General features: G+C 41.4%; 1 protein-coding gene across 2 annotated transcripts in view; it reads right to left on the bottom strand.

Moving 5' to 3' along the window:
- Positions 1–16,806, bottom strand: part of ELP4 (elongator acetyltransferase complex subunit 4) — a 372,514-nt gene that overhangs the window by 139,206 nt on the left and 216,502 nt on the right. For both annotated transcript variants that reach the window (XM_040328325.1, XM_040328324.1), the window contains exon 8: positions 15,244–15,352. In XM_040328325.1, coding sequence (XP_040184259.1) covers positions 15,244–15,352 — 109 coding nt within the window. The remainder of the gene's footprint in view (positions 1–15,243; positions 15,353–16,806) is intronic.

A 16,806-nucleotide genomic window follows, 5' to 3' on the forward strand; every position in this document is an offset into this window, starting at 1 on the left:
AAATTTGACAGTACATGGCCCTGTCTATCGTCCCTTTGATGCGGTGAAGTTGTCTTGTCCCTTTAGCAGAAAAACACACCCAAAGCATAATGTTTCCACCTCCATGTTTGAGGGTGGGGATGGTGTTCTTGGGGTCATTCCACCTCCTCCAAACATGGCAAGTTGAGTTGATGCCAAAAAGCTTGATTTTGGTCTCATCTGACCACAACACTTTCACCCAGTTCTCCTCTGAATCATTCAGACGTTCATTAGCAAACTTTAGATGGGCCTGTACATGTGCTTTCTTGAGCAGGGGGACCTTGCGGGTGCTGCAGGATTTCAGTCCTTCACGGCGTAGTGTGTTACCAATTGTTTTCTTGGTGACTATGGTCCCAGCTGCCTTGAAATCATTGACAAGATTCTCCCATGTAGTTCTGGGCTGATTCCTCGCCATTCTCATGATCATTGAAACTCCACAAGGTGAGACCTTGCATGGAGCTCCAGACCGAGGGAGATTGACAGTTATCTTGTGTTTATCCATGTGCAAATAATCGCACCAACTGTTGTCACCCTCTCACCAAGCTGCTTCGCGATGGCCTTGTAGCCCATTCCAGCCTTGTGTAGGTCTCTTGTCCCTGACATTCTTGGACAGCTTTATGGTCTTGGCCATGGTGGGGAGATTGGAATCTGATTGATTGCTTCTGTGGACAGGTGTCTTTTATACAGGTAACAAGCTTTAGGAGATTAGGAGCACTCCCTTTAAAGGAACAGATGACCAGTGTCACTGCCACACAGAACGGGGAAGTTGTGTTTACACACACCTCTCTCCGTTCTTCAGCTCCTGTGACCGATCGCAGGACACCGGCCGTGATCGGGTCCACGGGTCCCGCAGCAGCGAGCACGCCGCCGGGGGTGCTCTCATGACCCATGGTTGGGCTTTTAAAGGGGACATATATATACGTCCCTGTGCCCAGCCGTGCCATTCTGTCGATGTATATCGTTGTGCAGCGGTCCTTAAGTGGTTAAAATAAACCTACCATTAAAATTATAGACTGGCCATTTCTTTGTCAGTGGGCAAACATACAAAATTAGCAGGGGATTAAATAATAAAATGATTTGATTCCCCCCCCCCTCTTTTCATGTACTCTTTTTTGCATTATAATGTGGATTCCATGTCTACCTGCAAAACTTATAAATAAACACCTTTCAAAAAAACATCTGGGGTGCCAAGGTTCGCAATCACTGCTATAGAGGGATATGCTTTGTTTTTTTCCCCCCTAAATAGCTTCCCTTACCTTAGTGCAGTCCTCCTTCACTTACCTCATCCTTCCATTTTGCTTTTAAATGTCCTTATTTCTTCTGAGAAATCCTCACTTCCTGTTCTTCTGTCTGTAACTCCACACAGTAATGCAAGGTTTTCTCCCTGGTATGGAGAAAGCCTCTTGAGGGGGAAGGGGGCGAGCAGGCAAGTCAGGACACTCTTTACTTTGCAGATAGAGAAAGGAGCTGTGTGTTAGTGGGCATCCTGACACTCCTGTTCGCCCCCTCCCCCCTCAAGAGGCTTTCTCCACACCAGGGAGAAAGCCTTGCATTACTGTGTGGAGTTACAGACAGAAGAACAGGAAGTGAGGATTTCTCAGAAGAAATAAGGACATTTAAAAGCAAAATGGAAGGATGAGGTAAGTGAAGGAGGACTACACTAAGGTAAAGGGAGCTATTTAGGGAAAAAAATGTTTTCCTTTACAACCCCTTTAACCACTTAAGACCGAACCTCTGAGATTTGGTGTTTACAAGTTAAAAACGGTTTGTGTTTTTTTTTTATAGAATATTACTTAGAACCCCAAAACATTAAATATATATATTTTCTAACACCCTAGAGAATAAAATAGCAGTTGTTGCAATACTTTTTGTCATACCGTATTTGCGCAGCTGTCTTACAATCGCACTTTTTTAAATATAAAAATATGACAACAGTAAAGTTTTTTTTTATATTGTGACAGATGATGTTAGGCCGAGTAAATTGATACACATGTCATGCTTCCAAATTGCACCCGCACATTTACCCTTAAAAATCTCCATAGGTGATGTTAAAAAAAACTCTACAGGTTAAAAGTTTTGAGTTGCAGAGGAGGTCTAGGGCTAGAATTAATGCTCTCGCTCCAACGATGTGTGGTTTGATATGTGGGCGCTACTCACATATGCGTTCCCTTCTGCACGCGAGCTCGGCAGGACGGGGCGCTTTAAAAAAAAAAATCTTATTTATTTAACCTTTTATTTTTAATTTTTACGCTGTTCTTTTTATTTTTTAATTGTCACTTTTATTCCTATTAAAAGGAATGCAAACATCTCTTGTAATATATAAAAAGCATGACAGGACCTCTTAAATATGAGATCTGGGGTCAAAAAGACCTCAGATCTCAAATTTACACTAAAATGCAATACAAATAAATTTAATGTCATTTTGAAAAAAATAAAAAAAAGTCTCTTTAAGAGCATTGGGCGGAAGTAAAGTTTTGATGTCACTTCCGCCCTGCAATGATATGGAGACGGGCGGGCCGTCTTCCCCCTCACTCGTCTCCATACCAAGCAGGAAGAAGGATCCGACCGCTACCAACGGCTCAGGTAAGCGGTGGAGGGCACCGGAGAGCGGCGGGAGGGGGAGCCCTCTCCCTCCGCCAATAAAAGTGACCCGTCTGCCAATAAAAGTGATCTGTTGTAAACAAGGGATTCCCCTGTTCTGCCTAGTGACACGTCAGTGATCTACTGTTCCCTGTGATCGAGAAAAGTGATCAGTGACGTGTCAATGGTAGCTGCTCCCCCGAACAGTTAGAATCACTCCCTAGGACACACTTAACCCCTTCAGCACCACCTAGTGGTTAACACCTTCACTGCCAGTGTCATTTTCACAGTAATCAGTGCATTATTATAGCACTGGTGGCTGTAAAAATGACAATGGTCCCAAACATGTGTCAAAAGTGTCCGATGTGTCCGCCACAAAAAACAGTCACGATAAAAATTGCAGATCGCCGCTATTACTAGTAAAATAAATAATAATAAAAATGCCATAAAACTATCCCCTATTTCGTAGACGCTATAACTTTTGGCAAACCAATCAATATACGCTTTATTTTATCAAAAATATATAGAAGAATACAGATCGGCCTAAGCTGAAAAAAAAAATTGCTTTTTAAAAAAAAACTGGGGATAGTTAGTATAGCAAAAAGTACAAAATATTGCTTTTCTTTTCAAAATTGTCGCTCTATTTTTGTTTATAGCGCAAAACATAAAAACCGTAAAGGTGATCAATTGCTCTATTTGCAGGAAAATTGGTAAATTTTGTTTGGGAACCATGCCTCATGACCGCGCAATTGTCAGTAAAGGGACGCAGTGCCGAATCGCAAAAAGTGCTCTGGCTTAAAGCGGATGTCCGCTCAAAAAAAATTATTAAAAGCCAGCAGCTACAAATACTGCAGCTGCTGACTTTTAATATTAGGACACTTACCTGTCCTGGAGTCCAGCGGCGTCCGTAGCAGAGGACGAGCGATCGCTCGTCACCCTGCTGCTCCCCCTCCATCCACGGTGAGGGAACCAGGAAGTGAAGTGCCCTGGCTTCACTGCCCGGTTCCCTACGGCACATGCGCGAGTCGCGCTGCGCCCGCGGATTGGCTCCCGCTGTGTGCTGGGAGCCGAGTGTTCCCAGCACACAACGGGGGACGAACGGGATGTCAGAAAAAACCCGTCTTTTGCCTGTGACGTGTGGCCGTAAGTGGGTGCAAATACCTGTCATTAGACAGGTATCTGCACCCCCCTCCCCCCTGAAAGGTGTCAAATGTGACACCGGAGGGGGGAGGGTGCCGATCAGCGCGACTTCACTTTAGGGTGGAGATCAGCTTTAAGTGGTTAAGACAGCAACAGGTTCCTATTCCAACACAGACAGCAAGAAATATCCTGATAGGGGTTTAACCGTTCTCTACTCTATCCAAAAAATAAATAAAAAATTGGGCTATACGTATATATCTATATTTATATAGATATATATATATATCTATATAACATAGGTTTCGAGTTATGCGATTACACTTTCAAGATAACACTAGATTTTAAGTTGCCTTTTCAGGTTTGCTATATTATTTTTTTCCAGGTCATTTATTGTTTTTCAGCTTTCTTTCCAATATGACATTTCTTGATGTCTGTACTGATGCCTCCAAATTAACTGTACCAAAATTATCATGATTAAAAACCATATGGCTTCCTTTCATTCCATTTTCCGCCTCAATTGCAATTTGATTTTGAAATATCTACATGCATGATAAGGGTTAATCTGACATAGTCATCCTCAGTTTACTGGCAAATACAGAAATATAAAGTGAAGGGGTGGCTGAATCCCTGAAAAAGCCCAATCTGTCTTGACTTTTAAGTCTTCCACCCCCTCCTTCCCTCTTCATTCAGCATGAGCTTTCATTTATTTACTTTCACACATTAACTGAACCGGCAATGCCAAATCTGGAGATTGGCAAAGAGTCAAATTTCTGCGGCTTCCACAGGACACAGAATAAAGGCCTCACTGGTAGCCATATTGTATTTTGTTTGAGGGATGAATGCACAGTGGGCTGATGAGCCAGCCAATAAAAGCACTCTGGAGTGCCTCCACATATGTGTCAGAGGATCCCCCGATACCCAACGCCTTTGTGTTTTTGAGGCGGCATAACTGTAGGAGATAATACTAATGAACACAAAAGGGTCAGCTCTGTTTTTGTGTCATTTGTATTTTGAAGGTTAAAGTACAGATGAACATATTCATGAAAACATAATTAATTGTTTTTAAAATAGTTCTAAAAAAATGCCTAAAACCTTATTATCTTTCCAACAAAACCCTGGACTAAGGACTAAGAGGACTATAGGTGTAGGACTTTAGGCAGCTTACAAAGGAGGGGACCACAGAGAGGACTTCAGTAGTGTGTTGATACCAATTCATTATCCAATCAGATGGATTAACACATGAAGCTCCAATAGTGATACCACTACCCTGGCTATGGTATGATAGAGAAGACAGGAGTACGTGGATCTCAGGGCTGGTACAAGTATAAAAAAAAAAAAAAACACACACACTGTATATAGAGTGTGTGTATATATATATATATATATATATATATATATATATATATATATATATATATACATATAAAAATACATTTCCTGTGGCATTTAACCTGCCTATAGGTATTCCAGAGTGTGACTCTGGGTGGAATTTCAGTGCCATTAGCGGTAACCCCGAGCCACACTTGGGATTGCATTGCTGGATCCTGGAAGAGATTACTTAACTTGTCCCCGGGATCCCGCAATGTATTTCCGCAGTATATGGCGGCCGGATCTTCCCGATTCCCCTCCCCACGAGCGCAGGGAGGCCCGATACAATGTAATCCTGTTGGATTACAATACAAAATAAATTGACCTTATATTGCCCCCCAGTGCTTTCTTCAGTGCCCTTGCCTGCAGTTTTACTGTACTTTGTGTCTGAAAACTAGAGAGGGACCAAGGCATAAAAAAAAAGCACCACCTCAAAAATGGTATATGACCTGCTGGAAAACAGTGATACAGAATTGCTTGCAGAGGAGTTGAGTGATAGCGACTCGTGGGGAAGTTCGTCATCGGATGTAGAAAGCGATTGATCTTGCGACTGTGCCTAGCGATGTGCGGATTTGGTGCTCGATTGATTGCGGTACGGAGCACGTAGCGCCCCCAAGATTTCCATTTACAGGAGCACCTGGGATAAAAGTGGATGTTGAGGATGACAAGCCCTTGGCATACCTCGAACTCTTTTTGACTGATGAGATTATTGCAAAAATTGTTATGGAGACAAATCGCTACCAGGAGCAACAAGCTGCTACCCATCTCCAATAAAGAAATCCAATAAATGTTTTAAATACTACACTATCGAGCATCCCTCTTTACATCCCCCCATGCCCCAATGTGAGGCTATCTGATACAGATACACCAGGGACACTTAAAGGAGACTTTGATGCCAAAGTAAAGATACATATCAGCAGAGACTGAGACGTCAGGAGCCACCAGGCGATTGAAAGACACACTCATACGCTGTTACCTTACAGCGGTAAGGTAAGGGGACACCTATACCCATATGTTGCACGGAGAACCAGCAACCACCTATCGGTAGCACTCCATACCAGAGATTGACTACTAGCACCAGCACCTTCACCCTGATCACTGTGCACACAGCCATCCATCCAGCTTGCACCTCAGGGACATTATCTGCACTGCGTTTTTTTGACATTCGTTTTTTTTTTTTTTTTGTTTATGGCATTTTAGTGTGAATATTTTTATATTAGCACAAAAATTAAAAATCGCAGAGGTGATCAAATACCACCAAAAGAAAGCTCTATTTGTAAGAGAAAAAGGACATCAATTTAGTTTGGGTACAGTGTCGCACGACTGCGCAATTGTCAGTTAAAGTAATGCAGTGCCGTATCAAACAAACGGCCTGGTCAGGAAGTGGATAAATCTTTCCAGGGCTGAAGTAGTTAAACAGGTAAGTCGTTACATAGTTAGTCAGGTTGAAAAAAGACACAAGTCCATTAAGTTCAACCATAAAAATAAATACAAAATAATATCAGACAATCCCATATACCCAATCCTATACCCACAGTTGAGCCAGAAAAAGGCGAAAAACCCCAGCAAAGCATGATCCAATTTGCTACAGCAGGGAATAAAAAATCCTTCCTGACCCCCCCCCTCCCCAAGAGGCAATCGGCTATTCCCTGGAACAACGTTAAATGAGGAGTACCTGTATATGCAAACGTTTTTTTCCCCATGCCTTCTTATTGGTCTTTATGAGAATGGATTTTGTTGTCGGAAAATTTGAGGACAAGCTCTCAAATTTTTGTTGTCAGAAATGCCGACATAAAACGTCCGGAAATTCCGACTGTGTGTAGGCTCCATTGGACATTTTTTGTTGGAATTTCCGACAACAAGCTCCCATCGAACATTTGTTTTCGGAATATCCAATTGTCTGAACTCGGCATTAAGCTGCATGTACATTGGACGTTGTTCAACCTCTCCTGAGCGATTTAACTTGACAGCTAGAAACCGCCACCTAAAAGCGTCCGTTTAGCTGTGTTTATGCCGCGTTTGCATCTAGAAGCGTTTGAAAAATTAATTTTTTTGTTTAATTGAAAAACCGTCTGTAAATGAAACGCTGCTAAATGCGAGTTATCGCGTTTAGCCACGTTTGCCGATTGAAATGCCTCTAAACACAGCTTCTGAATGCATTTTTTTGGGGTTCCAGAAAAAGCCTCTAAACTCAACTGCCTAGAAAGGACTATAAATGAACCAGTGTACATGTACTGATAATATAACAGAGGAGAGTTAAGGAGCAGTTGAAAAAAATGCCAAACTGCTCCTAAACGTCTATTTACCAGCAGCAGTGTACATGAGGCCTTAAAGTGATTGTAAGGGTTCAACATTTTCAACATTTAAAAAAACAAAAAACAAACATGTCATACTGCTGTGCAGCTCGTTTTGCACAGAGTGGCCCTGATCCAAGTCTTCTGGGGTACCTTGGCGGCTGTCTTGTCTCCTCCCCGCATCAGCTAACCCCTTCTGGGAAGCGCATTCCCAAGGAGGTTACCTTGCAGGCGCGCTCCCGAGTCCAGCATTTGCGTCCATAGACATGAATGCTGGACTCTGCCCCACCCCCTGTATCATTGGATTCGACTGCCATCAATATATCCAATGATTAAGAGATGAGAAGAACGGGCCGAGATCAAGCGTGTTCTCGATGCAGGACTTTCGAAGGCTTAGATAAGTAAACGGGGGGGGGGGGGGGATTTCTGTAACTATCAAAACGGGAAGGTTTACAACCCCTTTAAGGATATTTTTGGCACTTATCTAACAGATAAAAAAATAAAAAATCGAATTCTGTGTGGATTTCACACCACATCCAAATCACACCCTGTTCATGTGAACCGCTGCAGATTTGTATGTTAAAGACACCCCAAAATTGGTTTGCAAAATGCAGTGCGATTTGCAGAATCAGATTGCATAGGTGTGAACATCCATGCGATAAGATTCTGGTGTGGCCCAAAAAAGGTTCCTACACATTTTTAAGGCAGATTCTGTGTGTTTTCAGTCATACAGAATAATGTCTCAAATTGCACTGCTGAAGAATAGCATGTGATTTGAACAGGAATGCGCTGCGATTCCTGTTCAAAATCGCACAAGTTTTCCGCACCGCATAGTGTGAATGGATTCATAATAAATAGCATATTTAACAGATATAAAAGGACAAATAACATAAATTAATTGAAAAGGTTTACAAAAACTTTTGTGATTTTGTTGCCTTTGAAAGGCATGTCTGCGGAAAACACAATTCTCTATTTCAAAACATTGAAAGAGAAGCTGGTCAATCACCAACTGGTTTATAGTTTTTTAATAGGGCCCTGCAGCAGGGACCCAGGCTCTGCCCCCCACCCATGCTGTGGAATCTCACTTGTTAACTTGTCCATACATGGACTGAAATGTGTCTGGTTCAGCAGGGACTCCCCGAATTTCAGTCCACATATGATCAGGATGGTTGTACACAAGTTGATCTATAGATTAGATTTTTCCCGGCCATCAGAATACAATACCACAGCATGAAGGATTCACCCATCCACCTCAAACCCACTAGTAAAAAAAAAAAAGATCAGTGTAAGGGCTACCTTATGCTGCACCTCCTGCACATTTAGACAGAAGGCAAATCCCCATTAGATAAAGCAAATCACAGGGGCCACAGAAGGTAGGAGGTGCTGGAAACTCGGGTAAACAGACCCTACAGTTGTACTTACTATGAGAGTTTCAAACAGCTAACCTTGATCCAAAACGAAAACATCATTGTTTATACAGTTGTGCTCATAAGTTTACATACCCTGGCAGAATTTATGATTTCTTGGCCTTTTTTCAGAGAATATGAATAATAACACAAAAACATTTCTTTCACTCATGGTTAGTGTTTGGCTGAAGCCATTTATTATCATTTAACTGTGTTTGCTCTTTTTAAATCATAATGGCAACAGAAACTACCCAAATGACCCTGATCAAAGTTTACATACCCTGGTGATTTTGGCCTGATAACATGCACACAAGTTAACACAAACGGGTTTGAATGGCTTTTAAAGGTAACCATCCTCACCAGTGATCCGTTTCCTTGTAAATAGTGTGTGTGTATAAAAGGTCAATGTGTTTCAGGACTCCCGACAGACCCTTGCATTTTTCATCCAGTGCTGCACGGACGTTTCTGGATTCTGAGTCATGGGGAAAGAAAAGAATTGTCAAAGGATCTGCGGGAAAAGGTAGTTGAACTGTATAAAACAGGAAAGGGATATAAAAAGATATCCAATGAATTGAGAATGCCAATCAGCAGTGTTCAAACTCTAATCAAGAGGTGGAAAAATAAAGGTTATGTTGAAACCAAACCACGGTCAGGTAGACCAACTAAAATTTCAGCCACAACTGCCAGGAAAATTGTCCGGGATTCAAAGAAAAACCCAGAAATAACTTCAGGTGAAATACAGAACTCTCTGAAAACATGTGGTGTGGGTGTTTTAAGATTTACAATAAGGAGGCACTTGAAGAAAGTTGGGCTGCATGGTCGAGTCGCCAGAAGAAAGCCATTACTACACAAATGCCACAAATGATCCCACTTACAATACGCCAAACAGCACAGAGACAAGCCTCAAACCTTCTGGCACAAAGTCATTTGGAGAGATGAGACCAAAATTGAGCTTTTTGGCCACAACCATAAACGTTACATTTGTAGAGGAGTCAACAAGGCCTATAAAGAAAGGTATGGAGGTGGATCGCTGATTTTTTGGGGATGTGTGAGCTACAAAAGGCACAGGAAATTTGGTCAAATTGTTGGCAAGATGAATGCAGTATGTTATCAAAAAATACTGGAGGAACATTTGCATTCATCAGCCAGGAAGCTGCGCATGGGATGTACTTGGACATTCCAACATGACAATGATCCAAAACACAAAGCCAAGTCCACCTGTCATTGGCTACAACAGAATAAAGTGAAGGTTCTGGAGTGGCCATCTCAGTCTCCTGACCTCAATATCATCGAGCCACTCTGGGGAGATCTCAAACGTGCAGTTCATGCAAGACAGCCCAATAATTTACAGGAACTGGAGGGTTTTTGCCAAGGGGAATGGGCAGCTTTACCATCTGAGACGATAAAGAGTCTCATCCACAAATACCACAAAAGAATTCAAGCTGTCATTGATGTTAAAGGGGGCAATACACGGTATTAGGATCTGGGGAATGTAAACTTTTGATCAGGGTCATTTGGGTAATTTCTTTTGCCATTATGATTTAAAGAGAGTAAACACGGTTGAATGATAATAAATGGCTTCAGCCAAACACTAATTATGAGTAAAAGAAAAGTTCTTGTGTTATCATTCAAATTCTCTGAAAAATGGCCAAGAAATTATAAATTCTGTCAGGGTATGTAAACTTTTAAGCACAACGGTATGGTATTTCATGTTATGATATAAGGTAATATTTTTATATTTGGGTATTGTTATTTATTGATTGGAGCAGCGCAACACTCTTTTGAGATTTCTTATTTTTGGTGTAAAAACACATTGGGGTTGATAATCTGGTGCAGCTCTGCATAGAAACCAATTAGCTTCCATTTTTTTCATCAAAGCTTAATTGGACAAGCTGAAGTTAGAAGCGTATTGGCTACCATGCACAGCTCCACCAGATTTTTGCATTCTCCAGGTTTTATTAAAGCTCAGCTTAACCAATTTAGCTTTGACAAAAAAAAATGGAAGCTGGTTGGTTTCTATACAGAGCTGCACCACATTTTGCACTCTCCAGTTTTAGTAAATTAATCCTATTGTTTGTTTGCTGCAGCTCAGAGGTTTTTTTGTGTTTGATTTCATTTTGTTGGTTTTAAGGTTAGGTTGTGGTAGCACACAGGGGTTTTCATCGACATCATTTTGGAGTTGACTGACCCTTTCTATACATTCATATGAAAGAAGTAGCATGCCATATAACATCACTAGGCTGAAAATTGAGAAAAAAACACAACAGTATACTTTCAACTATTCTGGATCTGTCGTTATGCCAAAACGGCCCCTCGTTAGTCTTGTTTTGCTTTTTTAAAAGAAAAAATCTTGTATAAAAAAAAAATACAAAGAACATTATTAACCACCGCACAACGATATACATCGACAAAATGGCATGGCTGGGCACAAGGGCGTACATGTACAAGAGCCCAGCCGTGGGTCGCGCAGCGCGCGATCCGGTTTTATCCTCCGTGACCGTCCCCGTGGGAACGGCAGACCCGATTGCCGCCGGTGTCCCACAATTGGGTCACAGAGAGGAAGAACAGGGAGAGGTAAGTGTAAACAAACCTCTCCCCGTGCTTCCTAGTGTGGCTGTCACTGATTGTCTGTTCCCTGTGTTAGGGAACGACGATCAGTGACGTCACACGCACAGCCACACCCCCCCACAGTAAGAGCACTCCCTTAGGGCACACATAGCCCCTACAGCGCCCCCTCCTGGTTAACCCCTTCACTGCCAGTGTAATTTTCACAGTAATCAGTGCATTTGTATAGCACTTTTCCCTGTGAAAATGACAATGGTCCCAAAAATGTGTCCGATGCGTCCGCCATAATGTCGCAGTCACGTAAAAAATCACTGATTGCCGCCATAACTAGTAAAAAAAAAAAAAATATTAATAAAAATGCCATAAAACTATCCCCTATTTTGTAAATGCTATAACTTTTGTACAAACCAATCAATAAACGCTTATTGCGATTTTTTTTTTACCAAAAATATGTAGAATACGTATCAGCCTAAACTGAGGGAAATTTTTTTTTCTTTTATATATTTTTGGGCGATATTTATTATAGCAAAAAGTAAAAAATATTGTTTTTTTTTTCAAAATTGTCGCTCTATTTTTGTTTATAGTGCAAAAAATAAAAACCATAGGTGTGATCAAATACCACCAAAAGAAAGCTCTATTTGTGGGGAAAAAAGGACGCCAATTTTGTTTGGGAGCCACGCCGCACAATTGTCAGTTAAAGCGACGCAGTGCCGAATCACAAAAAGGGGCCAGGTCCTTTACCTGCATAATGGTCCGGGTCTTAAGTGGTTAAAATAAATAAGCTACTCAAAATAAACCTGAAAGAAATGCACCCTGTAAAGAAAAGAAAAGAAAATGGATTGTGTCCGAAAATCTATTTAGCCAAAATCACTACACTCATCCCTATTGACAATATTTAAAGTCTGGTTTGGGTAAGTAAAACAAGAAAATAGTCTATGTAAATGAGGCGTTACCTACAAGTTCTATCAATAGAAATCTACCAGGAACATATGTCTTTGCAAACAAATGATACTACTCAATGTACCTAGTTCTATTTTTCATAATTCTTTCTGATGCATTTTTCAGTTCTGAGAAGTCTAAGACACACTGCTTGTCCAGGAACGGCGGATCACCAGACACCTCAACATCTTCTGTCTTCTATCCTTAACAGTTTGAACTTAACAGATTTTTTTTTATAATCAATCTATAAATTTTTAAAAATGAGCAGCCATAGAAAGCCACTTCCCCCTAATCTCTGACTGCCGAGCTTCCCAGTTTAAAACTATTGATTTCATGACAACTTCGACTGGCTGGTCAGATGATTGCCAAGCCTTCCCTGACTACGAATTCCCCAAAGCCAGCCTATTGAGATGTGCGTCTGCTTGAGTCCTGCCTGGCTAATCTGATTTGACAACATGCAAGGAAATTCCATGTTCCCTTTTTGGTGCTTTAATGCACTTTACTGAAGGCGGAAAAAAGAAAACATCTCTAATGATTAGCAGTCAGGAAATGTGAACAAGATTTACTCAGTGAACGTATTTTGTAATTATAGAAAGAAATGCCTTTGTGATCCCAATGTCCTGTTTTTCGGGAGTAAAATATTGCCATTTTCTAAAATACAATACGTTTTTTTAAAATAACCAAATATAATAAATTTATAGGGTAAAAAAAACACAACTATATGTAGGGGAGAGAGCCTCATGCTTCACCATACATGGGTAAAGCTGGCCACACATGTCAAGATTTCTTTTGCTTAGCCCCGTGGGATGAGCGAGAGAAATCACTTTATTCCAACAACCACGCTAAACAGTGTGAAAGGAAAATCTACCCTATTGTATCCTGACAGCTGGCACCGTGGCTGTCAGAGTACCCAAACAGTGCCTACATCTGTGTGCCAGTTTGGATGAGGATTTTTTGCCTTATGTTTCCTTTGAGGAAGTTCATAATTGCATTGATGGGTTCTTTATTAATGAGAAACTAACCAGCAACCTGTTAGACATGCAAAATAAATTCTCCCAGATATTGACCCCATAGATACAATATGCCCGTCTGTCACTGTCCATGGAGAGTAAAGCTGCACGATTTATTGTGTAGAATCAAAATTGCAATCTTTTCCCCTTCCCGATCTTCAAAACAGCATGTTGCGATCTTTCTAACAAGTGCAGAGAGTTCTCTCAGCTGAAAAAACTAAATCCAGGCAGTCTGCCAAGTTTTAATACAACATGTCAATAAGTGGAAACAAAGTATCTTTTCGCTCTTTAATCAAAGGAAAGAACTCCGACATGTAGATGAAGGAAGTTTAACCACTTCCCTAATCCCCCATTGTCAAATGACATCCACAGATGGTATCTCCTATCCTGGGTGGACATCATATGACGTCCTGGGCCCCCGGAATGCACGCGCCATCGCTTGGGACCCAGTGCGCGTGCCTGGCGGCCGCGATGTCCGCCTAGCACCCGCGATTGCCTGCAATCACAGCAGGACCTTGGATCTGTGTGTGTAAACACACAGATCCACGTCCTGTCAGAGGTGAGGAGACCGATATGTGTTCCCAGTACAGAGGAACACACATCGGTCTCCTCCCCTTGTGAGTCCGCTCCCCCCTAAAGTTAGAATCACTCACTAGGGAACATATTTGACCCATTCAGCGCCAGTCACATTTACACAGTAATCAGTGCAGTTTTATAGCACTAATCGCTGTATAAATGTGAATGGTTCCAAAAACGTGTCAAAAGTGTCCGTCGCAATGTCACGGTCACAATAAAAATCGCAGATCGCCGCCATTACTAGTAAAAAAATTCATTAAATAAAAATTCTATAAATCTATCCTTAATTTTGTAGATGCTATAACTTTTGCGTAAACCAATCAATAAGCGCTTATTGCGATTTTTATTTACCAAAAATATGTAGAATATGACGTATCGTTCTAAAGTGATATTTATTAAATCAAAAAGTAAAAATGATTGCGTTTTTTTTTTTAAATTGTCGCTCTTCTATTGTTTATAGCGCAAAAAAACAAAAACGGCGATCAAATACCACCCAACGAAAGCTCAATTTGTGGGGAAAAAAAACAAAGATTTCATTTTGGGTACAGTGTTGCATTACCGCGCAACTGTCATTCAAAGTGCGACAGCGCTGAAAACTAAAAATTGGTCTGAGCAGGAAGGGGGCAAAAATGCCCTGTATTAAAGCACTTAAAGTCCCAAATTCCCCTTTTTTTTTTTATTTGTTTTATCTCATGGTTACTGTGAAATTGTGTGAATGCATCAATGCAGTGCAAGTTATCTCAGCATGGATTCAGTCAATGAGTTTACCAAAAATTTTAATATTGCAGAATATACACCCTAATGCTACATAACTAAGCTCCATTGCTTGCTGAATAAACTACATTTTATTGTATCTTAAATAGAAAACTATATTTAGATAGCTCTTTACTCCAAAAGCATTTTATTAAAATAAATTTGATACAAATCAAAAAAATCTGATTTATTTTTTAAAACCATTTATTTTTATCCACCCTGCAGAAAACACCCAGTGCAGCATCCAGATGATAGGTTTGAGCTTAGCCCCCCCCCCCCCCCCCTAGAATGCACAATGTCGTACTGTGCTCAGCCCTGGATGCACCTCGTACCCTGTATATAACGGTTCACTTATGTTCACAGCTGAACCTTGTGTTGATGAGTACTCACAGTTGTATCTTCCAGAAAGAGCTACCATCTGGAGGATGTGTTCAGAGCCCTAAGTGAAGGAATGATCACTCAGGGCACAATAGTAAATTCCATGAACACATGCTACAGCACAGTTCAAGCACAAGAAAGGGACAGGTGACCAGAACTCCATGTACACTTTAGGCACCATAGCTATCTCCTGGATGTGCAGACAAATTAACTCACCATGATAGTCTTTGTATAATGGATTGGATTCCCTCTCTGAGCCGATAAATGATTCAAGGCCAACGACCGTATCTGACAAGTTTCTTACACGCACTGTAATTGCTTTATTCTGTAAAACAAGCAAAACAAAATAAACATTGAGGAGGATGTAATTAGTGTTTGCAGGATAAATCTGTGTCTTATCAATGAGCTGCCAAATAGGCAGGAATAAATCCACACTATAAAGCTTCCCAATGTGCAGTGATTATATAGAGAGACTTGTAGAGGAGAACACATAAGGCATAATAAGAGGAAACTAGTCACTGTATTCTACTGCCTTAAAGCCCATCTCCAGGCAAATGATGACCTTCCTTCCACTTTCCTCTAACCCATTCTGCACTTTTATTTTCTTACCTTGTAAATAAAGATATACTGGCCTAAATATGCAGTCCCAGACCTTTGTCTGTGCAGTTTGAGTGAGGGGGACAAAAACAGCACTGCAGATGTGCCCCTGCCACCTGGTCTTGGACAGTTCCCTAATGCTGATATTATCACTGCAGTATCCTCTTCAGGATCCTGAAAGAACCTTGCTGCTGGACAACCAAGTAGAAGTGCCACATCACACAGGCGGTGTTGTGGGCACCACAAGAAGGACCCTGTCTCCTGTAAATAGTATCCACTTCTGGATCCTGAAAGACCTTGCTGCTGGACAGCCAATCAGAAGTGCCACATTACACATGCAGTGTTGTGGACACCACAAAAAGGACCCTGCCTCATGTTAATAGTATCCACTTCTGGATCCTGAAAGACCTTGCTGCTGGACAGCCAATCAGAAGTGCCACATTACACATTCAGTGTTGTGGACACCACAAAAAGGACCCTGCCTCATGTTAATAGTATCCACTTCTGGATCCTGAAAGACCTTGCTGCTGGACAGCAAATCAGAAGTGCCACATCACACAGGCAGTGTTGTGGACACCACAAGAACAACCCTGCCTCCCGTAAATACGATCCACTTCTGGATCCTGAAAGACCTTATTATATATATATATAAAAAAAATCTTTTTTCGGTCCTGCGGGCGTGGTCATGGCGCTTCGGACCGGGTCGCGTGCGTGACCCATGGCTCTTAAAGGCAACGTACAGGTACGTGCCTGTGCCCAGCCGTGCCATTCTGCCGACGTATATCAGCGTTAAGTGGCTAAGAAAAGGGAGGGTTATATCTTTTTGCCATCTGGGTCCCATTGGGGAGATCCCTTCACTTCCTGTCCCATGGCCAAAAGAGGAAAAGTAAATTGCTGGTTGTCACCAAACTAATGTCCCAATTGGAAGATTTCCCCTTTGTTTCTAATTCTGGTGAAAACACAAAATGTAAGATTTTCACTCTTGGCGATAAGTTACCAGAACAAAAAGGGTGAATCTCCCCAATGGGGGCACAGACTGCAATAAAAACCTGACAAGTGTTCTAATCTCTCCCCACTATCCAAAACGAAATCTTTACCTTCAATTACACTTTATTAAAGGAGCTTAAAGGGTTGTAAAGGTAAAAAAAAAAATCCTAAATAGCTTCCTTTACCTTAGTGCAG

The sequence above is a fragment of the Rana temporaria genome, chromosome 11, assembly GCF_905171775.1.
Source record: "Rana temporaria chromosome 11, aRanTem1.1, whole genome shotgun sequence".
In the NCBI taxonomy this organism is placed as follows: Eukaryota; Metazoa; Chordata; class Amphibia; order Anura; family Ranidae; genus Rana; species Rana temporaria.